Source organism: Aspergillus ambiguus, assembly GCF_047715705.1.
Source record: "Aspergillus ambiguus strain CBS 117.58 unplaced genomic scaffold BDV59scaffold_12, whole genome shotgun sequence".
Classification (NCBI taxonomy): Eukaryota; Fungi; Ascomycota; class Eurotiomycetes; order Eurotiales; family Aspergillaceae; genus Aspergillus; species Aspergillus ambiguus.
Window position 1 is genome coordinate 323,451 of NW_027395525.1, and position 25,452 is coordinate 348,902.

At 50.3% G+C, this 25,452-nt stretch overlaps 6 protein-coding genes across 6 annotated transcripts; 4 read left to right on the top strand and 2 right to left on the bottom strand.

Moving 5' to 3' along the window:
• Window positions 1-1,008: 1,008 nt before the first annotated feature.
• On the top strand, window positions 1,009-6,449 carry pmcA (putative P-type calcium ATPase). The gene is made up of 2 exons (XM_073689477.1): window positions 1,009-1,104; window positions 1,227-6,449. The coding sequence occupies exon 2, from the start codon at window positions 1,744-1,746 to the stop codon at window positions 6,067-6,069; it is 4,326 nt and encodes a 1,441-aa protein (XP_073548768.1). The 5' UTR covers window positions 1,009-1,104; window positions 1,227-1,743; the 3' UTR covers window positions 6,070-6,449.
• Window positions 6,450-6,524: 75 nt separating this feature from the next.
• Window positions 6,525-9,350, bottom strand: BDV59DRAFT_207403 (permease for cytosine/purines, uracil, thiamine, allantoin-domain-containing protein; the record flags this gene model as incomplete). Its single annotated transcript, XM_073694992.1, has 5 exons — window positions 6,525-6,757; window positions 6,825-7,587; window positions 7,660-7,883; window positions 7,992-8,251; window positions 9,149-9,350. 5 exons carry the CDS (start codon window positions 9,348-9,350, stop codon window positions 6,620-6,622), a joined length of 1,587 nt encoding a protein of 528 aa, XP_073548769.1. The 3' UTR covers window positions 6,525-6,619.
• Window positions 9,351-11,219: 1,869 nt separating this feature from the next.
• On the bottom strand, window positions 11,220-19,714 carry BDV59DRAFT_201321 (uncharacterized protein; the record flags this gene model as incomplete). The annotated part of the gene is made up of 4 exons (XM_073693773.1): window positions 11,220-18,493; window positions 18,575-18,674; window positions 18,733-19,488; window positions 19,544-19,714. The coding sequence occupies 4 exons, from the start codon at window positions 19,712-19,714 to the stop codon at window positions 11,220-11,222; spliced, it is 8,301 nt and encodes a 2,766-aa protein (XP_073548770.1).
• An 874-nt stretch (window positions 19,715-20,588) lies between these two features.
• On the top strand, window positions 20,589-21,303 carry BDV59DRAFT_192784 (uncharacterized protein; the record flags this gene model as incomplete). The annotated part of the gene is made up of 2 exons (XM_073692104.1): window positions 20,589-20,613; window positions 20,816-21,303. The coding sequence occupies 2 exons, from the start codon at window positions 20,589-20,591 to the stop codon at window positions 21,301-21,303; spliced, it is 513 nt and encodes a 170-aa protein (XP_073548771.1).
• Window positions 21,304-21,573: 270 nt separating this feature from the next.
• BDV59DRAFT_176635 (uncharacterized protein) lies at window positions 21,574-23,742 on the top strand. Its single transcript, XM_073689478.1, has 3 exons — window positions 21,574-22,374; window positions 22,439-23,025; window positions 23,098-23,742. Exons 1-3 carry the CDS (start codon window positions 22,060-22,062, stop codon window positions 23,495-23,497), a joined length of 1,302 nt encoding a protein of 433 aa, XP_073548772.1. The 5' UTR covers window positions 21,574-22,059; the 3' UTR covers window positions 23,498-23,742.
• Window positions 23,743-23,753: 11 nt separating this feature from the next.
• Window positions 23,754-24,800, top strand: BDV59DRAFT_176636 (TMEM53 family protein). Its single transcript, XM_073689479.1, has one exon. The coding sequence runs from the start codon at window positions 23,821-23,823 to the stop codon at window positions 24,724-24,726; it is 906 nt and encodes a 301-aa protein (XP_073548773.1). The 5' UTR covers window positions 23,754-23,820; the 3' UTR covers window positions 24,727-24,800.
• The last annotated feature ends 652 nt before the right edge of the window (window positions 24,801-25,452 follow it).

Below are 25,452 nucleotides of genomic sequence, written 5' to 3' on the forward strand. Positions count from 1 at the left end.
GGAGGTGATACGCCGGAGGGCACACGGGAGCCTCTTTCAAGATTTCCAAGGGTACCATCGGTAGAATGTATATAAAAGCATAGGGATGACTGGTTATATTATATCACACAGGCATATGAACGAAGGAGCGGTGTATATTAGCAATAATGAAAATATATATTGAGAACGCTAGATAATTTGTGGTCGACATCGGTTCTGATATATATAGAGCTTGTAGAGGATGTTCTGGGGAAAAGTGCGAGGAAGACTATATACTCTAGGAGGGGCTGTCGTGAATGTTGGACGTAGGGAGATGGATGAATTCAATCAACACGATGAATAAAGCTCCTGCATGGAAACGGAGAGCAAACAGGGTCCAATTTTGCACCGCCCATTTGCCAAGCGGTGGGTCCGCCGAAAACGCTGGATGTGAGACGTAAACAGTGGGACGGCAGCAGGAGGAAGGAACGACTCGGGATGGATGAATCAGGGAGGATCGGGGAGGGAAAGACAAAATCAAACTAAAATTCAAGACCAGAAAGGAAAAGAAGAGTCATGAATTAAATAATCGTCGGTCTGAACACTAGGAATTGCAACCATGAAAAGTCCAAGAAAAAAAAAAAGAATAAAAAAGGAGAATTGCATTGAGGCAGTGCAAGCGGCCGTCGACGAGTGACAGGCCAGCATTGCAGCTCCGCTTTGGACAAGACAGTCTGGACGTCGCCGCCGGATTTTCCAGGAGTTGGTTGGGAGGTCTTGGTTGGATCTTATTTCTTCTGCTGTTTGGGGACGGAGTAGAGTGAAAATAAAGTGAATCTATGAAAATTATTCTAACTACAAGTAGGGCGGATACTGCGTAGTTGAGGGAGCGAAAAGAAATAGTAGTAGATTGACTGCGTAGGACTAAAGCCACTTTAGCTCGCTCTGATTGGGTCCAGACCTGGAGTTCGACGTGTTGGCGTCACACTTTCCCATCGCTAGTAGAAGTAAGTCCTCTCTCACTCTCTCACTCTTCTCTCTTCTCTTCGTCGTCTCTTTTCCTCCTCCTTTTCAACTCTCGACTCCATCTCCTTCACCATCCCCTCTTCTCCAATCCAATTCGCTGCTCTCCCTTCACCGCTGGAGGTACGTTCTGCCTCCCCCATCTTAACTTCCCCGGATTGGGTAGCCGTCGATAATATTGGCTCCCTCCATCCCTCGTCGCCAGCCATCTGCACTCACGATGCATGCACTGACACATCATCAAGCCTAGCTGCAGCCTCGCTGGACTTGCTGTCAGTCCCGTACGCCTGGGATTGGGCATCGTTTCAGTGTTCAATAGCACTGTCCTCCCCCGACGTAACACGGGAGAGAGAGAGGCCTACCTGCTCCTTACAAGCTAGCCAACCTCCTTCAACCACTAACGACAATTGACTTCTTCTGCTGTCGACTTTCTCGTCGTCACTATATGCGTCAGACGTGAGCTCGATGGGAACTTTCCGTCCTTCCAACTAGCTCCAGTGTGATCGGCCCATTCATCATCCAAGGATATAGACCTTATGGGTTAGAACGAACTACTCTCATCTTCATATCCATCGGGGTTGTTGGTTTGGACGCAAAGCTCCCCAATCTACTCTTCCGTCAAGTGGATGCCATTGGGATTGATTTGATATGCTCCTTCTGGAGCCGCATTCTTACTGACATCGACCGTATCCCTTTCTTCCCTCGATCCCTTTGTCGCTCTTCCAGACCCACTCCAACGGTGCGACCCCCCTTGGAACGATCATGGCGGATTCCCCAGAAGGGAGGGAGGATTCCTCTCCGTCTGCTCCCCAGCGACGGCGCGAGAGAGCCCCCACGATCACTATCGACACCTCGGCCGTCACCCAGAACCCAGACCAATCCATTCCGCCTCCACAGATCGTGCCTCCACCCTCACAGCCCTCCCTTCACATAGACAATGTTGAGGTAGACACCAGGGCGCTTCTGAACGGCGACAGCATCACGCCTTCCGAAGGCCTCTCGCCGGCCTCGATTCGCTCCTTCACCTCGTCCGATCTCCGCGATCACGACAGTCGACCAACCTCCCCGCATAACTACTCCTCTCCCACTTCCAAGATGACCGAACCAACGTCCAATTCCAATTACCTCTCCGTGCCGGGCGCCAGATCCCGCGGAAACTCGCTGGAGTCGGAGGACACGAGTCCTTCCTCGGGCTCTTACGGCGGCGATACGTATATCGGTACGTCGGGATCGCAAGGCTCGCGCGCGGACCTGACTCGGAATGTGCTTCTGGATGATGAAGAAGCCCTCCGACCGGATCCTGGCCGGGAGCAGGATTTCGATGTGGAGGATAATCGATTTGCCTTCTCGCCCGGTCAGCTCAATAAACTGCTGAACCCGAAGAACCTTGGTGCTCTCCATGCGCTGGGTGGTCTCCGCGGTTTAGAAAAGGGCCTGCGAACCGATCTTAATAGTGGTTTGAGTTTGGACGAAACGAAACTGGAGGGCTCCATCAGTTTTGAAGATGCGACTTCCCCCATATCTCACGACTCCAACCCCAAGGCCGCTTCCCACCCACCACGCCAGGCGACTACTTCCACCATGGGCACATCCTCGAAGCAGTCCAACGACGCCTTTTTTGACCGCAAACGTATCTTCACCCAAAACCAGTTACCCGAGAGAAAACCCAAGAACATCCTCCAGTTGGCTTGGATCGCATACAACGACAAGGTCATCATCCTCCTGACAGTGGCCGCGATTATCTCGCTCGCCCTTGGAATCTACCAGTCTGTTCGACCCACAAGTAAGGAGGCGCATGTGGAGTGGGTGGAAGGTGTTGCTATCATTGTGGCCATCCTGATCGTTGTGGTAGTAGGAGCTGCCAACGATTGGCAGAAAGAACGTCAGTTCGTGAAGTTGAACAAGAAGAAAGAGGACCGCAAAGTGAAGGTGGTCCGCTCTGGGAAGACAATGGAGATTTCAGTTCATGACATCCTTGTGGGTGATGTGATGCACCTTGAGCCCGGCGACCTAGTCCCCGTGGATGGAATCTTTATTGAAGGTCATAATGTGAAGTGCGATGAGTCCTCGGCGACCGGTGAATCCGACTTGTTGCGTAAGATGTCGGGCGACGAAGTCTACCGTGCAATTGAGCATCACGAAAACCTTGCTAAACTGGACCCTTTCATCGTGTCGGGTGCGAAAGTGTCAGAGGGTGTTGGAACGTTCTTGGTCACTTCCGTTGGCATTCATTCGACCTATGGGAAGACGATGATGTCGTTGCAAGACGAAGGCCAAACTACACCCCTCCAGGCCAAGCTTAATGTGTTGGCTGAATACATCGCCAAGCTTGGCCTGTCCGCTGGTTTGTTATTGTTTGTGGTGCTTTTCATCAAATTCCTCGCAAATTTGAAGCACGAAGGTACCCCTGACGAGAAGGGTCAGGCGTTTCTGCAGATCTTCATTGTCGCCGTGACCATCATTGTCGTGGCTGTCCCGGAAGGACTGCCACTGGCCGTTACTTTAGCACTTGCCTTCGCCACGACACGTATGCTCAAGGATAACAACCTGGTGCGGCTATTGAGAGCTTGTGAGACCATGGGCAATGCGACGACGATCTGCTCGGACAAGACGGGTACTCTGACAGAGAACAAGATGACAGCCGTGGCGGCCACGTTGGGAACGTCAACAAGATTTGGAGACAAATCTGCAGATGATGCCTCTGCTAACGGAGCCAACAACACATCGAGCCCCATGTCCCCGTCTGAGTTTGCGTCTAGCCTTGCTGGCCCAGCGAAACAGCTCCTGCTCGATTCTATCGCACTGAACTCGACTGCATTTGAAGGTGAAGAGGATGGGGTTATGACCTTTATCGGCTCGAAAACCGAGACTGCTCTCCTAGGCTGGGCACGTACATACCTAGGGATGGGGTCTGTGAGCGAGGCTCGGTCTAATGCGGAGATAGTGCAGATGGTACCGTTCGATTCAGGCCGCAAATGCATGGCTGTGGTGATAAAGATGGAGAAAGGCAACTACCGAATGCTGGTTAAGGGTGCGTCGGAGATCCTAGCCGCCAAGTCCACCCGCATCGTTCAGAACCCGACAAAGGGATTGTCCGAAGCTCCCATGTCTGATCAGGATCGAAGCAACCTGGATACGCTGATTACCCGCTATGCGTCCCACTCACTGAGAACAATCGGCCTGGTCTATCGCGATTTTGAACAATGGCCCCCTCGTGGCGCTCGCACTCTCGAAGATGACCGGAGTCTTGCCGATTTTGATTCTCTGTTCAAGGACATGGTGTTACTGGGCGTCTTTGGTATCCAGGACCCTCTTCGAGATGGCGTAACCGACTCCGTCAAGCAGTGTCAACGTGCAGGCGTCTTCGTTCGGATGGTCACGGGTGACAACATCATGACCGCCAAAGCCATTGCCGAAGAATGTGGTATCTTCACGCCAGGTGGAATTGCCATTGAAGGACCCAAGTTCCGGAAGTTGAGCACCCGTCAAATGACACAGATTATTCCGCGACTGCAGGTTCTTGCACGCTCGAGCCCTGATGATAAGAAGATTCTCGTCACACAGCTGAAAAAGCTTGGGGAGACCGTGGCGGTCACTGGTGATGGTACGAACGATGCTCAGGCGCTGAAAACAGCCGATGTTGGGTTCTCCATGGGAATAGCGGGCACGGAAGTCGCCAAGGAAGCTTCCGACATCATTTTGATGGACGACAACTTTGCATCTATCGTCAAGGCCATGGCTTGGGGTAGAACTGTGAATGATGCTGTCAAGAAGTTCCTGCAGTTCCAAGTAACGGTTAACATTACAGCCGTGGTCCTCACGTTCGTCTCAGCTGTGGCTAGCAACAGCGAAGAATCGGTCCTGACTGCTGTCCAGCTTCTCTGGGTGAACCTCATCATGGACACTTTCGCAGCCCTCGCGCTGGCTACTGACCCGCCGTCGCCTTACGTCCTTAACCGCAGACCGGAGCCGAAGTCGGCGCCCCTGATCACCTTGACTATGTGGAAGATGATCATCGGACAAAGTATCTATCAATTGGCTGTCACCTTGGTCTTGAACTTCGCCGGTCCTAGCATTCTCCATAGCATGGGCGTTCTCAATCCCGGCGAAGAACATTATCACGATAAGCTCAAGACTGTGGTGTTTAACACCTTCGTATGGATGCAAATATTCAACCAATGGAACTCTCGCCGGCTGGATAATAATTTCAATATCTTTGAAGGATTATTCCGCAACCGGTGGTTCATTGGTATACAAGTTATTATCATTGGCTTCCAGATCTTGATCGTCTTCAAGGGCGGCCAAGCTTTCTCCGTGGCTGAACTAGATGGTGCTCAATGGGGCGTCTGCTTGGTACTTGGCGTCATTTCCCTGCCTGTTGCGGTGATCATCAGGCTTTTCCCCGACGAACTCATATCGAGGCTCATTCCTAGGTTCTGGCAACGGAAGAAGAGTCCCAAGTTATTGGTATCGGACGAGGATCGGCGGTATGAGTGGAATCCCGCTCTGGAAGAGATCCGTGATCAGTTGAAATTTATCAAGACGGTCCGCGGGGGTCGTTTGAGACATCTCAAGCACAAGCTCCAGCATCCAGAGGAACTCTTGCCGAGATCACGCAGCAACTCCCGGTCACGAGACGATTCGATCCCTGGAACCCCTGTTGGCGAAGGTAGCGTTTCTCCCCCCCAGCCGGCCACACCGGAGTCTCGGTCCCGGCGTCGTACTCGGTCTCGCTCGAATTCGGCCTTCGGACCTGCAGCAGCCATGGCAGGTGTTGTTGCTGGGAGCATCGCTGGCTGGTCCCCGATCGAAAGACCGCCATCGGGAGAAGGCGAATCATTCAAGTTCGACACGAGCAACCCACAGGCCGGGTTAGCAAAGCAGCAGGGAATCGAGATTCACCCTAGGACTGCTCAGGATGACCAGATCGTCGGAGAGTATATCCCTACATCTAAAACTCCTCCCAGCCAAAACCCCGACCTCGTTCCATTCTTCGAACATGCTCCTCCCGCCCGGGCTCGCTCCAGCCATAGCAGGAGGTCCATGTCGCAGCGGTCTCGCTCCAGTCAGAGCCAAAGCCGGTCATAGGGATGTGAGTACTATACTCTGTGACCAATTCCGAATATTCCTGTACACATACCCGACTTGCGGTCGGCTTCTCTCACTTGTTTTCTAATTTCTCTGGACCTATCACTGTCTCTGATTGGCTCTGTTCTTGTTGCGCTCGCCAACTTTCATACGTGGAGGCTGTCTTTGTCGATTTCGGTTGTCTCATTTATTACTAGATACCGCTTTGTTCGGCGTAGGTTGTTTCAAAAGGTCTGTTGCTTGTTGCTCGTTGTTCATAGACTTAATTCGCATAGGTCGGACCTGGCTGGCGCAAGTTGGGACGGTCTTATTACTTGTTACTGTACATAATCAAACTTTCCTAGCTGTCTACTGTGGATGATCCTGACCCGTAGATTGACGCGTAATGCATGCATTTCTAGCCAGCAGCCATAAACAGTGACAGCCTGTTGGGCTGCCTACCGGCATTCATCTATAGACACGTTTGGAGCTGCTCCTAACATCGCTTCTGTCGGTAAAATTGAAATGCCCAACAGCATATCCAACATATCATTCGTGACTCCAAGACCGTTCACCGGCCAACGACCTTCAATTCCAATATTCTCAGCGGGGGAAAAACGACCCCGGTGAAACCCATTCCGAGCCAGATACCCAAGTCACAGCTCTCGCCCACGAGCTGCGCAACAGGTCCGGTATAGTAGATTTGATTCTAGCAGCCAGCCATGCGTTAACCCTAACACAAACCAACACACAGCAAAGGAACGAACACAACTCACCATTCCGACAATGGCACCCGCCCAGCCGATGAGAAACGCTGCCGTAGAGGCAATGCCCACCGGTAGCTTGTGACGGTCATTCCACGCGTCCCAGTCGTAGCGCTTGCAGCGCTTGAAGATCAGGTCCTCCTGCACGCTGACGGTGAACCAGATGACGACCCAGTAGCCGATGAGCGGCAGGAAGTTCTTGAAGATCTCGTAGAGGAAGTGGCGGCCGCCGATGGCACACGACATGTACACGGCCGTGGTGAAGACGGTGAAGGCCGGCCGCGGGATGCGTCGCCACATGTCGCCGAGCATCTGGAAGTTCATCGCCATCGAGTACGACCCGGGCGCGTTGTTCGACACCACCGCCACCACGTTGACCACCGCGCACGCCTTCCCGAACGCCCCCAGCCGCTCGTACCCGGCCATCAGCAGACTGCCCGGCGTGCCGTCGTACAGGGCCGCCCAGGACGCCGTGTTAGCGACCCCAGTGCCCAGGCCCGCCCCGAGGAGCAGCGTCACGCACATCGACAGGCTGCCCCCGATCATCGTCATCGTCCACGTCCGCCACCGGCTGGTCTCCGGCGGCAGGTACACGTAGTAGTCCGCTGCGAGGGGGACCCAGGCCAGGGCGACGGAGAGACACAGCGAGAAGAACGCGGCCCGTTTGGTGTTGACTTCGCGGGCCGACCCGATCGACTCTGCGGAGAAGTCGAAGTACGGCCCTGCTGATCCGGTCAGGATGCAGAGCACGATGAACTGCGGAAACCATGCGTATCTGGACCGTGCGAGCCGGGGGATGTTATGTTAGCGGTGCTGCGTTGGGTGGCAGGTGAGGATGGTCCCGTACCGTTCGTAGTACTGGAAGATGGACATGCCGAAGGTCGCCATGGCGAAACTCGCCGCCGAGACGATCACGATGCCCACGACGACCGACACCGTGCCGCCGGAGATCTTCGACAGCAGCTGCCCGCCGACCATCGCGTTGATCATGCCGTAGCCCAGGTTGGTCAGCACGTTCAGCACGCAGCAGATCTTGCTGGGGTAGTAGCCCATGAAGAAGCGTGCGACGATCTGTCAGAGGGATCTGGTAAGCCAGTCCGTCCGTGCTAGTTCGTCTGGGAACGTAGGGGGAGAGTTGGAGGTTCAGGAAGGAAAGCAAATCGCGGGAAGAGGTCATACAAGTGTGCGGTTCCCGCTCCTTGGACCCCAGGTACTCATGTACCCGATGGCCACGCCTCCCAGCAGGTTCCCGAAGATGGCACAGAGTGCAGCATCAAGGAAGCTCAGGTGCATGACGAGCGTCCCTATTGACCCGACCACGATGTTGTTCAGTGCCATCCCCATGCTAAACCACATCATGAACATGTGGAAGAACTGCCGGGCGTTGGGCTTCACTCGCTCGCTCAGCGGGATCGGCTCGATGCCCCGTGTCTCCAGGCCTTTGATGCATTGTGCCCAGCGTTGGTATGTTGATAGTGGTGGCGTGAGACGGTGAGGGTCTTGGTCATCGGAGGAAGACTGGGTGAAGCTTCGTACGGAGGGAGACGCGCCTTGCTTTTCCAAATCGGGGCGCATATTGGGCTCATAAAGAGCGAGGTCTTCCTAACAAGAAAGATTAGAAGAGAAAAGACAAAACAAAAAAAGCCGATTTTACACCCGCTTGTCCCCTCTCGTGTGACAGATGAGCAGATGTTAGGCTGTCCTGAGTCCTGAGTCCTGGGTCTAAAAACCTACTGAACGCTGACCGGCGGTATGTATAAATAGGTGCCGAAAGCTAGCAAGAAAGGGGAAGGCGGATTCCAGGAGCAAAAGGAAGATGGTATCATTGCTCCTGAGGCTGCTCCTGAACTGACATCACTCTGCCCTGCTTCTCTCTCCGGTAACACAGCACTACATCTCTCATGTCGGCATTCCACAAGCATCGTGCACCAGTCGGATCTTGGCCGCAGCACGGCCCCGGTCCTGAGCATCACAAGCGCACTGTAGCTGAGAAGAAGGCGGGCTCGGTGCTCCTAATCTCTCCACTCGAGACGTCGCTGTGTCGATTTGCCAACCAGGGGCTCGGAATGGGCATAGTTTTTGCACGGACGGTGCCCCAGCCTGCAGTAAATCTTTCTTCCACGTCCTTTCTTTGCTGCCGTTTTGTCGACTCGCGTGATGGCGACTCAGTCTAACGTTTGAAAGGGAATAGCTCGACGCGATTTGTTACAGTCGTGCGCATCACATACCATGGCTGGTATACTGACGTATAAGCTCTTCGGAGCCGGTTGTCTGGTATGCACCAACCACGCAAGGAGAGCCTTTGTCGATCACTTTAGCGAGTAAGTTCTCAGAACCCCGAGGAAAGTCTCCCATTTCTTGTTGAAAAGAGTTCGGGAAATATGGGAGGCGTGGATCTGCGCCGGGTTTATCCCACAGAGAGTTAGAGCTTTGTAATATGCGTGACTTGGCGGAGACTGACCAAGCGATATAATCTAACGCTTTACCCGTGCTTTTTGTGCTATTATTGGTGCCTGTGCATAGCCTTATGCATTGCATTGCTACGTCTGCTACTCGCTGGATATGCAAGGGCGGATCCAAGGCCTATATGACATAACATGGTTGGACTTTAACAGGCAATCCCCTCTAGACATTTTCACTCTATCTGTTACCAGAGCTTGGCTGCGAATAGTGTTTCAGCAGGATATCTTTAAGGCCAATTATTTTCTTACTGGCGCAGAGAATACGCAATGTAAGGTCCACTGGAGCTAACTAGTATTGTAGACAGCATGCCGAAGAGCTGCACACTTGACCTAAAACAGAATCTCCATTCATTTCCAAATGAGATAACATTTCTTTCCGTTGCACATCACTTGAATCCGTCCATAGTACCCCAGGTGCTCCCATTCAAGCCCTTGCGAATAGATGCTTCAAGTAAACCTCGTAACAGAAGACTCAACCCGTGACTAGCTCATGAACCTCATCAATGCGTGTTTGCCAACTACTTCACGGTAAACATGACGAAAACTCTAGGCTTTAGAACAATCAGATCCCCCAAATACTTCATGACTATCAGCAGTGGATGCTATAGTGATGACACACAGGAGCTCTTGCTGCCGGTAGATATCAAGGACGAAGCAGATGACGATGGCTATGGCGCTCCAGTCTTATCTCCATTAGGCAGAGAAGAACATCCGACGGCAGTCGCTGAAGTAATAGCATTCATAGAAGTGGATATATTTTTTGCTGCAGACGCGGCGTGCTTTCGAGCCAGTCTAGCCCGTATGGTTTCCACTAGAGCCTCCTCCGCTGCATAGCTGAATGGAAGGTGGAATGGACCCACGAGCTTGTTGTACTCGTCACGAACGTAGTAGGTGATATGTCTTCTCCAATCGAGAGGGGAGCCATGCGCCGCTTGACTGTATTCCGTTTTCTGTTAGACTACTTCCTATAATCGAAAACTGACTTACGTGATGATCGCGCGCAGGGCAAATGTTGGAGCATCCGACTGGACGTGGCGCTGGTGAGCTAATCGACGTAGGCGGTTCTCTGGGCCAGAGAGGATACTAGGCGGGTTGAACTCCACACTCGTTATCATGTTTGCTGCAGTTTCTCTTCGTCGAGTTGGTTGGGATGAAGATATCCAAAAAACTTTTGTGAGTAGAAATAGGTAGTATGAACGCTGATAGTGATGGATGAGAATCAAGATATGAGGTTCGAATATGAGGATAGTAGACAACGCCTCTTATAGGGCAAATTATAAAACGGGGTATATTAGCCATGATGTGGATAGGTTGTTCTATGGATCATGCCGTGACCGGTTGAAAGAGAAATCGCTACAGCGTCACTAAATATCTCCATGCAAGGACCAATAGAAACTGATGGGCACGTCTGAAATAGTGGAAGCTAGCCCCATAACCGAATTATAGTGCGAAGAGATGCAGGGAATTGAGTGAATACCAGTAGATTATTGCCTGGGAGAATGTCGTTAATGGAAGATCGTATGTAGAGGATGGTGTGAATGTCCGGGCTTCTGCTACGCCGGTTGCTTGACTACTGACGAACTAGGACTATATACTACAGTCACCTAGCAATTTATATAATTCTCGTCTCTTGAGGGAAAATATAGTTAATTAAACCTCACCTGTGGTGTCAATTGGTCCAGGTAGTTGGAACAATATGTAGCTATATTTAGAAGCCCTGGTAGGGAAATAGACTTATACCTGTTGGATTATAACATCTGCTGTAGTATGCGTTTCGCCATTTACAGGGGTATGTTTGTTAACATCTCACGAATATCGACTCATACACGCATAAGCCGTTTAAAGGGCAAGCCAAAAAGATAAAATTACTTTTCGGATTCAAAAATGATGCCATTCTGCTTTCCAATTCGTATGCCTCACTCAAATATATCCATCATACAACGCACTAATTAGGAGCACTTGTCGTTTTGACAGGTTGTCGATGATCCCGGATCAAGGAAGATAGGAACCCATGGAACGTATGGGAAAACAATTCCATATGATCTGCCCTATACAGTTCCTTGGAGTAGCCAAACGATAGAGCGAGGTCATTCTCACTCTCTTCCACATCTAGCGATAAATCAAAGATGGAGGGCATATTCATAGGCTTTTCTGCAGTGGCCACGAAGTCGCATGTGCTGTAGACAGATGCGGCCGTATTCGCTCTATACCGGATCCCAAGCTGACTGACGGGCATGCAATTGTCTGTACTCTCAAGACCAAGTGCGGTTACAATACCATCGAATGGAACGTCGCTGTGGATTTCTCCCTGCCGTGTGATATCTCTGGCATGCAGGACAAGATCTTCGAAGACCATATCATCATCAACTTGGAGACGGATGGGGATAAAGTTCATGAAGTTGCCCACCATGTGTTCGGTACTCGGATGAGGTCTGTCGTCGACAACCTTCAGAATGGCAATATCACTGTCGCTAGTTTGCCAATACATGTATGCTCTGAAAGCAGCGACCAAGAAATGAAAGGGGGTAGCGTTGAGCAAGCTAGTAATGCGCCGGAGGCGGCTGAGTAGTTTCGCGTTGAAACGTAGCTTGTGCTCGCTTCCTTTACGATTTAGCATAGAAACGGGTTGTGACTCGTGGGCGAATTGAAGCAGTCTTGATGGCTTTGGCAGGTTTTTGAGACTTGAAGACCAGTAATGTAGGTGACATAAGCTTTCACTTGAGTGGAGATGCTCCTTCTGCGCGACCGTAAAGTCGACATAGGTTACTCGTGGATAAGCCACCGATGTGGGATCTCCTCCAGAAATGATCGTGTCATATAGCTTGGTCCAGTCGTCTAGAAAGACCGAAAGGCTTGCTCTGTCAAAGCAGATTGGATGCACAATAATCGCAAGAAGGTGCGTATTATCTTGTAACTTGACCAATAAAGCCAACCCCAATTCACCGTTTGCAATGTGTAGAGGCTCGGATGCCTTCTCGAATATAAAGTTATTGATTTCACTCGTACTGTAGTTGTTACTGGATATATCGTAATTCCTGACGAGAAAGCCGCCAGTAGGTAGAATCTCTTGGTAGAAAGACCTGTCGATGTGGCAGAACGCCGTCTTGAGCGAAGAGTGGCGATCAACAACCATGCGCAGACTGGTTTCAAGCATTTCAAACGAAACTGATCCCCTCAGCCGGAAACTCGCAACCAGATTGGACAATGCATTGTCTCCATTCTTCTCCAGCATTGAAGCCAACGGCGCTTGGAACGCTGACAGGGGGGCAGACGTGTTCTGGGATTTAGGCAAACGGAAAGTTGCCGGGTATTGGGTCGACATAATTTCCTTGGATCTGTTTGCGATGTCGTCGGCATGGACTGCGTTCGACTGGCTCACAGTGGCTTTCGGCATTGCTGTCACAACCTTTGCTACTAAGTCATGGATCGACTGGGGCGCAAGAACGTCAAACAAAGATACATCGACGTGGCACACGTTCTTGAACCATCGTCTGAATTCAACGGCAACAATCGAATCTAGGCCGTAAAACGACAAAGCATTGCTAGACGTTATGGATTCAAGTTGGGTACCCAGAACACTAGCAACCTTAGCAACGAAAGCCTTGACGGCGATGGTAATTCGTTCCTCCGCAGTGGAAGCGCTTTGCAAGAGTTTGGCAAGGTTCTTTGGCCCTTTACCAGCTGATGAGTCTCCATACTTTCGATTGGCATATAAGCCACGGAAAAGAGAGCGAGTAGACCAGTAAACATCAGGATCAGCGACATTGATACCGATAATCAACTGGTGCCAATCTAGGCCCTTCGGATCCCCTTTAGGGAAACCAAGTGTCACAGCCTCTTCTGCCTGATATGTAAGCTCTTGCTCAGTGATTCTATCTAGCTTATTCCTCTCCAGACTTTGGCGAGCAATTTCACTCTTCACCACTTGTCCCCTGGTAGTAATGGCACCAGGGTTCATGGTAGTAGCAGGCAAGCCCTGCTCCCGGCGCCACCTGGAGAATGCATCAAGCCACGCATTTGCTGCAGAATACGACGCCTGTCCGCGATTTCCCCAGACGGATGCACCGGAAGAAACGCACACGAAGAAATCCAACTCCAATTTCGCCGATTTAGTTGCCACGTGAAGATTCATCGCTCCTTCACATTTAGCATGCAGGGCATGGCGCAGTTGCTTCAAGCTCAAAGTTCGAACCATCGAGTCTTCAAAATTGACCGCTAGATGAAAAATACCAGCGAGAGATGCTCCGATGGCTGTTACCACAGATTCAACGTCAGAAAGAAGACCAACATCACCATTGAAGACGGTGATTTCGGAATTCTTCTCTCTAAGCCACTTCACGGCATCCTTTGCGTCTGGCTCCTTGTCACCAGAGCGAGAGAGGAATGCAAATCTCCTTGCTCCACGAAGGTGCATCCACTCCGAGAGAATAATGCCTAGCCCACCTAAGCCGCCGACGAGAAGATATACTTTAAAAGGGCTAAAAAGCGGCTTGGTCTGGCAGTAAGTTGAAGGTTTGACCAAAACATTATCATTCTCGTCAGGCACTATAATGACCTTACCAGGCTGTTTACCAAGCTGTAACGTGCGAAATGCCTTTTCAACTTGGCTATATGGAAAGACGTGTAGGGCTTTTGGTGGGCTGACTTCGCCGCGGAGAAATAGGCCAAGACCATCAGAAAGCATCTTATGGCCAGCTTTTGGTCTCTCTTCAAACACGGTAACCATGTCAAAGGCGGTAAATGTTGCGTTCTTGCGGAAATTATACATGCCTAAATGTGAATTTTGATGGATGTCCCGCTTTCCAATCTCGACGAATCGGCCAAAAGTTTTTATACACCCCCAACTTGCTTGTAGTAAGGCTCCAGCCAAGCTGTTTAAAACGACGTCGACACCTTGACCGTCAGTCTCCCTGAAGACTCCTTGGACGAAAGACTCATCGCGAGATGAAAATATCTGTGAGTCCAATAGGCCGTATTGGCGCAGGAAATCCCTCTTCTGTTCAGAGCATGTCGCTAGGACCCTAGCACCAATGTTTTGCGCTATTTGAACTGCCATTTGTCCCACTCCGCCGGCGGCAGCATGAATCAGAACAGTCTCTCCCGGCTGAAGGTGGGCAATTTCCACAAGGCAGTACATGGCCGTGGATAAAATAACTGGAAGACTCGCCGCAATAGTAAAGCCCACGGAATCCGGAATCTTATAACAAAAAGTCCCCTTCGTCCTCACCAGCGAGCCATGGGCACATCTGCCAGGACTAAATCCGACAACACGATCTCCTGGTTGGAGCTCTGAAATGTGTATTTTGTCTCCAACTGAGAGGACAATCCCCGCAAACTCACCATTCATTGTGTGGTCTTGGATAATACCCATAGCGACAGCAATATCATGAAAGTTAATAGCAGAAGCCATCACCTTCACATCGACTTCGTCTTCTTTACGCGGATTATTTGCAAGTTCATCATTTTCAACGAAATGTAGGGACTCCAAAACGCCCACATGACCAATCTTTAGTGTCAAGGCACGGTAATCACCGAATCGCTGGATTTTCGGCTCGTTGCCTATTCCATTCGGCAATTTACGGTTGAGTTTGACGTCCTCTTCAACACGTGGGATATACAAACACCCTGACCTGTCGGCAAACTCTTCCTCGGTATTATTCGGATCAGACACTTGGAGTATGCGCTTTGAGATATGTTTCTCGGAGCTGGAGACTTCCACATCCAGCGTGATAAATCGTGACTGCTGGTTTTCGCTGCGGATAGCGCGCAACATGCCTAATATCGCAGCTTGGTCAGGGCTACTGCACTCATTAGTAGCACCTTGCAGTAACCAGATGACTGTGATATCCTCGCGGTTGAGTAAATCACGAATACCAATCCAGCGTTCATCGGATATCTTGATGTCCTCATCCAGACTTGCAAGGACCACGATCGTTGATGCTGGAAGTTCTTCTCGAGGCAGTAGTATTGGATCCACCACTGTAACTGTAGATGTGGCCTGAGAGTCGCGAATCTGTTGGATTATCCCTTTGGTCCGTGGAGATACCGAATCAGACGACGGCATAAGAATTGCCAAATTGATTGCATTCATCACAGGAAGTTGTCTGCGCGAGACATGACAGCTATTCCAACGATCATATGCGTCGCATTTAGAAGCGTGTGTACAGATCAAGAATCCCCCGGGACAGAGCAGGGCTTCGAGATCGTCTTGGGAAAGATTTATGGAGCTTGATAAATCAATGATAAGATGATACCCATCCTCAGGCTCACAAACGGTGATTAAGTCACGCGGATACCCATCGAAAATGGAGTCGAAGTCGTCTGCACCATTGTTCGTCCAGATGTGGAGCTTTCCGAAACGGGGTCGCTGCGTACCAGAGAACCAAATATGCGGGATTAAGTCTTTGACATGTTCGGCCTGTGAAGTAATACAGAGGACCTTGGATGTTGGATACTGAAAGCTGTATGTTCTGAGGAGCCTGGGGAGCTCTTCCCTATCATTACGCTCGTGAAACTCGAAGCATGGTTGCCAGCGTTGTCGGAAAAACAATGTGCGATCCTTAGATCTCGGAGAGTCTGTTTGCACTTCGGTGGCCTCTATGCCATGAAGTTCGATCATCGGCTGACCATCAGGCTGGTAAATTAGGATATCACTTATGGCCACACGGGGGCTTGGGAGCTTGGTGAACGTGGATATTGTGTACTGCTGTGGCGCAGAACTTCCCGCTTTTGATGCAAATACTCCAGATATATCGATGGAGCCTATGGAAGTATCCACATAGCCTGTGGTCATCTGTCTTCCAAGCAGGCCTTCGATCACCGGAAACATTGCATGCATCGAGGCATCGAGGAAAGTAGGATGCATAATTGTGCGCTCAGACAGCTCGTGATTGGTCAGATAACTAGGGTCAAACTGTATTTGTGAGATCGCAAATCCAGGGCCAGTATGTATTTCATCTTTAAGCAATGCAAAACGTGGGCCATAGTGCATGTTGAGCTCACTAAGGCTTGCATATAGCTTGCTTGGGTTTGTCCGTCGATCAGATGTAGCATAGAGCTCTGCAGGTTCTGGATAATTGGGGTTCGGTGTCAAAGGCTCGGGGGTACCGTATTCAAGGCTGATACGCCCGCGGCAATGGTTTTTATACTCATTTGTCTCGTCGTAGGATGAGATTGAAAATTCATATGAATCATCTGAACGTGTCCTCGAGGATAAGGTCACCGGGTAAAGCTCCGTTAACACCTCGCAACCTTCGTCGTTATCTTCTTTCGGAGTCATGGCGGACGTAATCAACAAGTCCCGCAGCTTGATTTTTTTAATCCTCCTATCGCTATGGAGACGAGCGCCAGCCTCAACGGCCATGCAGATAAATCCTGCAGCGGGGAATAGCACCTTCGAGTCAATAACATGATCTTTCAGCCAGGGTATCTCAGAAAGGCGGATGTAGTTTCGGAAACGAGGCATATTTTTGGTAGACCCTGGGACTGGGGCACCCAGCAACATATGTCTCCATGGGCGGTGGAGATACTCGTCAACCAGACGCGTTGCGAACCAATAATTTTTGTGATTCCAGGAATATGGAGGAAGATCATATAATCTTTGTGCATGTGGCCCTTGAACGATAGAGTCTTCAATTATCCTATGGTGTCGGTTCACTGCGTCTAAATTGATAGAATAACCACTGGTGAATAACTGCCCGGCAGCTTCAAGAAGGCTTTCATGGGCAGGTATGTCCCGATTTAGAGTACCAATATAGGGGATTTTGACCTTCAATGCAGATAAAACTTCGCGAGACGGGCCTTTTAAAGCGGGATGTGGTCCAATCTCCAAGAGTATGTCGACGTTTTGCTCTTCATCCTCATTGAGAGTAATGCCAATCAAGCTATCTGCGAACTTAACAGGACGGATCATGTTGTGCACCCAGTAGGAAGCATCCATTGGCTGTGCTTCAGAGTCTCGTGCGGTGACGCTTGAAAACATGCGACACGTAGCTTTCTGTGTAGTAAAGGATGGACAGTTTTCCAGCGATTGCTTGTACTCAGCGGCAAGTGGGAGCATGTGGTGAGAGTGAAACGCCTGTTCAACCTTTAAAAGTCTTGCAAAAACTCCATGCTGTTTTAGAGAGGCATGAAAGTCGCAGATAGCATCCTTGTCACCGGATATTGTCACACTGGAAGGGCTGTTGATAGCTGCCAGGGTCAAGCGGCCTTGAAAATTTCGGAGCTCAGCCGCCGCCTCATCCCGGTCCATTCCCACAGCAATCATAGCACCAATGCCAGGCTGTCTCGCGCCTGCGTTCATATGGAGACCACGATAGTAAGCCACTACTATAGCTGCATCTACAGAAAGAATTCCAGCAGCATAAGCAGCGGCAATTTCACCAGAGGAGTGACCGCAGACTGCGGTGGGGACAACCGCCCATTGTCGTAGTAGACAGACTAACGCAAGTTGTATTGCGGTGCAAATAGGCTGTGAGAACCGTGACTTTCCTAAATTGGAAGTCCCTTCATCACGCAGTAGCTCTTTAATGATTGACCACGAGGGTCCATCAGGTAAAGATTGAAGGACTTTGTCACACTTGTCCAGGACATCCCTAAAAAGCGGGGATTTCTGGATGAGTTGTCTTCCCATATTGTAATATTGGGCACCTTGGCCGGTGAATACAAACCCAACCCGACGTACTCCCTTCGACGCAGCATTCCATGTAGCTGTAGCTCGTTGGTTTTGCAGGTCGTGAAGTATAGAGGCCCTATCGTGGCCAATAGTAAATGATCTCCACATGTGCATAGATCTCTTTGAGCCTAGACTATACGCCAGGCTTTCGGCTTCCAGATCTGTCTTCTGGTGGAGATATCCTTTCAGAGCCTCCACAGCCAACTTTCCTGCGTCTTCTGTATGAGAAGAGATTGGAACTAGATACGGCCTATTGTTTTTCCAGGCCAGTTCTTGAGGGGGCTTAGGAGAGCTCTGCTTAGCAGGCTTATCGTATGCCTCTAGGATAGCGTGTGCATTTGACCCTCCGTATCCAAACGAGCTTATGCTTGCACGCCGTGGAATATCATTTTTTTTGTTCCACGGGATTTCAATAGTAGGAACCTCAATCTTCCACCCTTTGAAAAGGATATCAGGGTTTGGCTTTTTGAATAGCATGTTTGGGGGAATTGTGCTGTTTTCCATCGCCAAGACCGTCTTTATCAGGCCAGCTAGCCCAGATGCACCTTTAGCAGACTGTTAGCCAATGTAGATACTGCTCAGACACTAGCACTTGCCCTCCAAATGCCCAATGTTTGACTTAATACTTCCAATGTACAAAGGTGTTTCCCTCGACTTGGTAGCAAAAACAGAGCCGATAGCCCTCGTTTCCCCAGGATCACCGGCCTTAGTCCCAGTTCCGTGGGTCTATAAGACTGTGTCAGCAGGTATAGGCGGAGAAGGCCCACAGAGACGGCTTTCTTACCTCAAAAAATTGAGTGTGGTCTGGGTTGAGTCCAGCTTTGGAGTAGACAGAGCGGATTAGAGCTTCTTGGGCCTCAGAAGACGGAAGAGTAATTCCGTCTGTCTTGCCATCGTGGTTTGTAGCCGTACCTCTTACTATAGCTCTTATACGGTCACCACAGTGAAGTGCATTATTTTCAGGCTTGAGAACAATTGCGCATATTCCATCACCACGAACATAGCCACTACAGTCGGCATCGAAGGAACGACATCGACTGTCAGGGCTTAAGAATCCAATGTCCGATAGGGTTTGGTATACATTTGGCGCGAACTGAAGGGCAGAACCAACAACGACAGACATGGCTGCTTCGCCGTTCTGGAGTGACTGGCTACCTAGATGAAGCCCGACGAGGGCAGATGAACAGGCAGTGTCGATAGTCATACTTGGACCCTGGAAGCCATAGAAATAGGAGATTCGATTGCTGATAATAGGATTTCCGGTGCCGGTGATGGAATATGTCGGATAATGTTCCAGATCCTTACTGCATAAAGAGTTGTAATCATTTGCATTTGCGAATGTCCCGCAGTATACCGCAGTACTGGACCCACGGACGCTTTCCAAAGGGATTCCAGCGTCTTCGAGTGCCTCATAAACGACTTCGAGAAGAATTCTCTGTTGCGGATCCATTGCAACAGCCTCTTTTCCGGAGATCCCAAAGAATTCGTTATCAAAATGTCCAAGGGGTTGGTCAAGGAAGTAGCCTCCCTTGGTATTGATCTAGTGGCAATTAGCGATCCTGAAACGACAGATTTAATCGATAATGGGGACGCACCGTTCCGTTATGTGAGCTTTCTGGATGATAGAAGGCGTCGATGTTGAATCGGTCCTTCGGCATCTCCTGCCAGAGATCTTTCTTTTGGATAATATTGTCCCAGAGTTTGTTAGGTGTAGAAGCTCCGGGCACACGGCAGGCCATGCCAACAATGACAGAAGGGTTTTCCATATTGAGATGTAAAAAAGAAAAATAGTTTGAATTCCGTAATTCTACTGTGATATGGGCCGTATGAAAGCTCTTTCCTGTAGAGTAAGATCGTTTTTATATGAAGCCCTGGCTACAAGCGCGTGTTGTTGTCATCCTTTCATGGAAGAAGGGTACGTGTGAAAGTTTACTACGAAAGCAAACCTGTTTTCACATATTACATTAATGATAAACCAGCCGTACAGCGCTGGAAGCCTTAGTCTACGGAAAGCTCCGTAGGGCTTGACTTCAGACCGGGCCATGGGCTTATATTATCCTTCTCATAGACAGGAGTTTTGCTGCGATTGTCCTACTTTTGCATTTAGCAGAGAGTCCAGACCTCTTTAAATGGTTTCAAGATGGTGTCTAGCTCTTATTTAGGTTGACTGGATCAGGCTTTTCATGCGTTACACCACTGGTGCGTGTGGACAGCCACGGGAACTCCCAGACGGAAAGTAGTGCATTCACCGAACAGAGGTTTAATATTGGGAAATCCGAAGCCATTGTCGTTTGATGGTGGCTGATGGCCGACTAAGAGGCTTTAGTAGTCCATGGTCTGCGGCACCTACCCGCCTTTGCAAAGCGTCCGAGACTCTTAATAGCCAGTAGGCATCTCTGGTTTCCAGATAGTGTGCTAAAGGTCTTGGAGGAACGATCCTCTTTCGACAGAGAAATCAGAGTTTTTTATCAGCTAAGCTGCCTGAGATTTAAACATGTTTCGGTAATTGTCAGAATTGTGAAGTTCACGGGAGGAGGCAAACCACGTCGTCAGGATGATTGAATGGTGAATGAGCGCGGAGCTGATGCCTGCTGTAGCCTGTCGGTGAGGTCTTAGGGCAGTTTTGAAAAATTCAACTCCATGTTCGAGGTCATCTTTGCTGCTGGTTATCTCTCAACCAGCTCTTCATAGTGAGCATTTTACATCCCCCACATCGCTACTTAGTAGTTACCTGTTCAGCATTCAATTTTCCTACCATCAAAATTCACTCCGAGTGCTTCTTTACACACCCTTCTGTCATCAACAATTTCCGCTGCTACATCGGTCGTATCACTATGGCAGCGCCGCCGAGTCGAATCCGGATAAAGCCACACCCTCCTTGGCTGCTCTCACCGGAAAACCCACCGATCTCCTGTATAGATTGCACGTCCTTCTCTTTGATCTTCGACATTTCAACCGAGAGGATTCTAGGAAGCGCTTGGACGCCATTGCAGATATTTCCTACATAGGACTACCCTATTTCAGTGAGGCAGAAGCAGAGGACCTCAAGAACACGATGAGTGGAGGGAAGACGCTTTCATCAATTGTTGAACAAGAACTTGCGCAAGAACTTGCGCAACGGTTCGAAAGACGAGCTAGGAAACGCATCAAGAATGATGATTTCCGTACCTGCACGGCGCATGATATTGCCCCTATACTCGCCAGAACGCTCGACATCGACCTGAACCGGCTAGAAAAGGACCAACGATTTTTGCACTTGGTCAATACGAAAGGGTTAGAGCTGGATGGAGAAAAATGGGAGGGCCTACCAGCCAAGTCATTTGCCCCGAAGCAAAAGAATAGAAAGAAAACGTGAAAACAACCGTCGTTCACCGCGCTAGACCATAACAGTTACGAGAAAGTCGCAAGAATTGGGGTATTTGCTCTTAACAATATATTACAATGAGACCGCAGAAGAATAGTGGTACATAGACATCTAGACCAACGAGAGCACCGAGTGCCTTCCTATAGGCTGCCAGCTTGCCACTGAAAATTCACCAATAGCATAGCGAAGTATGTCTGTCACCAACTCAACAGGGGTCAAATGGACTACTATGTAGCCACTAACACCCGCTCCAAAATCACCACCACATCAGAGGGGCATCTGGGGTAGCTCGGCCCTGCGACCACGAATATGCTTTGAGTTGAATAATAGCTGAGCGAGAGTGGTCCACGGCGATGGGAAACTCCACCTGACAATGCAGATCGCGTTCATGAGACCAACCCCTACTGCCGAGGTCCGCAACGAGAAGCCGCACCAGCGAATCACTCGAGCGTTCTCTCATCTGGCGATCATTGATAATCGAAAGCGAAGCCCAGATAACCGAGATTCGCGGGCGGATCCATGGATTATGCAGTCGCAGTAGGGGAAGAGCTGCAGAGTGGAGAATGATAGGCCGGAGGTGGTTGCGGGGAGTTTTTGTTTGGGTGATTTCCATATCAACTGGCGGTGTCGAGACTCCCTCCTTGAATTACTTACCCACCTCCATGCGAGAGCTCTCTTCTCTCTCTCTCCCCCTCCTCCATCTCCTTCGGTCGTGTTGATGCCTGGAAATCTGTCAGTTTATTCGCGATGGAGAACAACACCCAAATCGATCTCCCCCCCGGGGGTCTCCAAGGCCTTTGGCTGAACATTCGAGAGGAAATCCCGACCTTCTCCTCTACCCAGCTTCTGTCGTACGCAGTCGTCATCGCAGCGGCGTATCCAATTTTGGTTTCAGTCCTTCGTTTCCGCCGTCTGCGGTGGCTTCATAAGAAATACCATTACCCGACTCGCGAGTCTCTCTCCCGCATGACGGATGACGAAGCATGGGAGATCCAAAAGGTTATGCTGCAACTGGAGTTTCCCTTTATCTTTATCAAGGCGCTTCAGTTCGCGTTATTCCGGGTACTGCCTGGCCCACCCCTGTTCTTCGCCGTCGTTTGACGTCTCTAACTGACGCCTGATGCAGACCTACGGTATACCCACGATCTCCGGAGTCCTTACCACAACCACTCAATTTTCTAACCCCGAGACCTCCCTCAAACGCTACACCGATACCAGTGCTCTGGTGCAAGAGTTCATGGGCCACGCGCCGTCTTCCAAACGCGTCCTGGAGTCCATCGCACGGACCCGTTGGATCCACAGCGGCTACCGAGCTGCGGGCAAGATCTCGGAGGACGACATGTTATACACTCTCGGCCTGTTTGCAATCCAGCCGGTACGGTTTATCGAACGGTTTGAATGGCGGACATTGAGCGACCTCGAGAAGTGCGCAGTTGGTACCTTCTGGAAGAGCCTCGGAGACGGGCTGGGCATCAGCTACGATGCCCTCCCCTCGGGCAAGCAAGGATGGAAAGATGGCCTTCACTGGTTAGAGGATATTTCCGACTGGAGCGACGAGTATGAATCCCGGTGTATGCTGCCTGATCGCAAAAACCGCACGGTTGCCGACCAGACCACCGCTGTGTTGGTGTATATGCTCCCGGCGCCGCTGAAGCACATCGGTCTAAAGTTCGTCTCCTTCATGATGGACGATCGCTTACGGAAGGCCATGCTGTAAGTCTGACTCCACCCAAACCACCCCAGGCTATTAGGCGCCGAGATCTTGTCGCTCACTCCGATACATAGGTATGAGCCTCCACCTCCTGCTTACGCTCGGCTGTTCTCCTTCCTGCTCTCCGCCCGCCAGTTCGCTTTGCGTTACCTGGCGCTTCCTCGGCCTTACTTCCTACGCAATACCATGTTCACCGAGGAGCAGGACGAACACGAACGCGTGTTCATCACCAAGTGGGATGCGGCCCCTTATTATGTCAAACCGACATTCTGGAATCGATGGGGACCGACTGCGTGGTTGACTTGGGCCCTCGGGCTTCCTCTGCCTGGTGACGAAGGCGATAAGTATTACCCCCAAGGCTACTATATCCCGGATGTTGGACCGAAGTACTTCGAAGGCAAAGGACGGAAAGCCTTAGACAAGACCATAGAAGAACTGCAAACCTCTCGAACTGGTCAATGTCCGTTCCATTGACGCAGAGAGCAAAGCTCGCAAGATATGTTCCATTCCGTCGAGTCGATACTTCTTTGCCACAATACCCAGGACTGAACGACCATTTGGAAAATCAGATGACATGGCAGCGTGATGAATATAGATACAATTTGATTATTTGGTTCGATGATGTATGCACAGGATTGTCACTATAGGGAGCCAAGTATGGGGATAAACAAGCGATTGGTAAGACGGACCGGCTTCAGCCCCAGCAAATTTAATTCAATTACCCCCCCCCCCCCCCTTCACCCGACCCGATTCCTGTCTCAAACATATCCCGAACCGCATGAGATTTCTCCGGGGATATGAGCGATTGCATGATGGATGCGTCTTCGTTGGAAGAGTTCGCTCAGCTCAACCCGAACATATATTTCCACGAGCCGACGTCTGCGCATGTCGCTCATCCGCATCCCGTATCCCCAACACTCATCATTCTATGCACATGGTTAGGGGGCGCCACGATTCGCCGAATATCCAAATACACGAGTGTGTACCAGCAGCGTTTTCCGAGCGCCTACATTCTCCTGATTACTGCCAACCTGTCCGACATCAGCTTTCGCTCGTTCCAGGCGATCCGTCGCCGACTAGCCCCGGCCCGTGAGGCCATCTCCAGGCACTTCCCGTCCACCAGCAACGATAGTACCCTCCTCCATGTCTTCTCACATGGCGGCTGCAACAACGCTATCCAGCTCGTCCGGTCAATGAATGACGAAAGTCATGGTTTTAGTTTCCTCAAAACGCTCCGACTTGTGGTCTTCGATTGTTGCCCCGGGGACACCGCGTTCTGCCGCTCTTACAAAGCCGCCGCGCTCTCCCTCCCCAGCACACAACCTGCCAACAGGATTGGTAGGTTGCTGCTCTATCCGACCATCGGGATGGTCAGTAGTCTTCAACACATGGGGGTGATGAACTCCGTTGCGGATCTACGTTCCGAGCTGAACGACCCTACTTTGTTTGGGACGGCAGTGCGGAGACTCTACTTGTACTCTGAAGAGGATGAGATGGTCCGGTGGCCTGATGTCGAGCAACACATGGATGGTGCTCGTGTCAAGGGCTTTCCGGTCGATGGGGCTCGTTTCGAACAGGGTCCTCATTGTGCGCTGGTGATGGCGGATGGGACGCGCTACTGGACAGCGATCGAACGGGCCTGGAGACATGCTAGCTGTGGTGGGGATCATCCGGCTCAAGTAGTTGAAAAATGTAAACTATAATGGTGTCATCTTCATAAGATACTCCGAAGTACGTCTAGGTCTCTACTTCGTATGTTATAATTCCATAGAGAGCGCTCGAAAATATATATAAAGTGTTCTACGATCCTTAAAATCCTACTACATAGCCTAGTTGCATCAACTATTGGGATCGACAAGATCAGGAAATCATCGGGCAATCGAGATCTAACCAGTCCCCAAACCAGTTTCGGATGCTTCGGCATCGAAGGAGGAATGTTCGATATTGAATGGAAGAAGCTGCTGATGTTGATCTCATGCAAGTCAAATGGAAAACCTTCCTTATTTTGGGCAAGTGTTCTGTATAAATTGTCGAGATATTTGCGAGGATCCACAAGCAGGGAAGATGAACACTAGAAATTGTCTCGAGGACTCCCATAGGAGGCAAAGGTGGAAGCCTTCGTGAACGGGGTTATTGTCCTGATATCAGGTCATTTAAGTTCACACTGCGATGTCATTTGCCTGAAGCTGACGGAACCATATCGTGATGTTGGGCGAAGATGTCCGGAGGCTCGAGCAGAGCGCCAATGGGACGGCGCCAGAGGTGAACATGCAAGATAATATCCCTAAATATGAAGAAAATCCGGTTTATTATTAGCGAAGACCGTGAAAGAGAGAGAGACTGTGTGCGTGTGTAAAAACATACGGCAAAAATAGATATCTAACCTGTATAAGTACTAATTAGTCTATAACAACGAACATCTTCGTCCT

Bases quoted from the DNA above. Each gene is read 5' to 3' on its own strand.
- BDV59DRAFT_176636 (XM_073689479.1), top strand. From the start codon at position 23,821: ATGAGCGATTGCATGATGGATGCGTCTTCGTTGGAAGAGTTCGCTCAG.
- BDV59DRAFT_176635 (XM_073689478.1), top strand. From the start codon at position 22,060: ATGGAGAACAACACCCAAATCGATCTCCCCCCCGGGGGTCTCCAAGGC. The intron at 22,375-22,438 runs GTACTGCCTGGC...CGCCTGATGCAG, and splicing joins TTCAGTTCGCGTTATTCCGG to ACCTACGGTATACCCACGAT. The intron at 23,026-23,097 runs GTAAGTCTGACT...TCCGATACATAG, and splicing joins CGCTTACGGAAGGCCATGCT to GTATGAGCCTCCACCTCCTG.
- pmcA (XM_073689477.1), top strand. From the start codon at position 1,744: ATGGCGGATTCCCCAGAAGGGAGGGAGGATTCCTCTCCGTCTGCTCCC.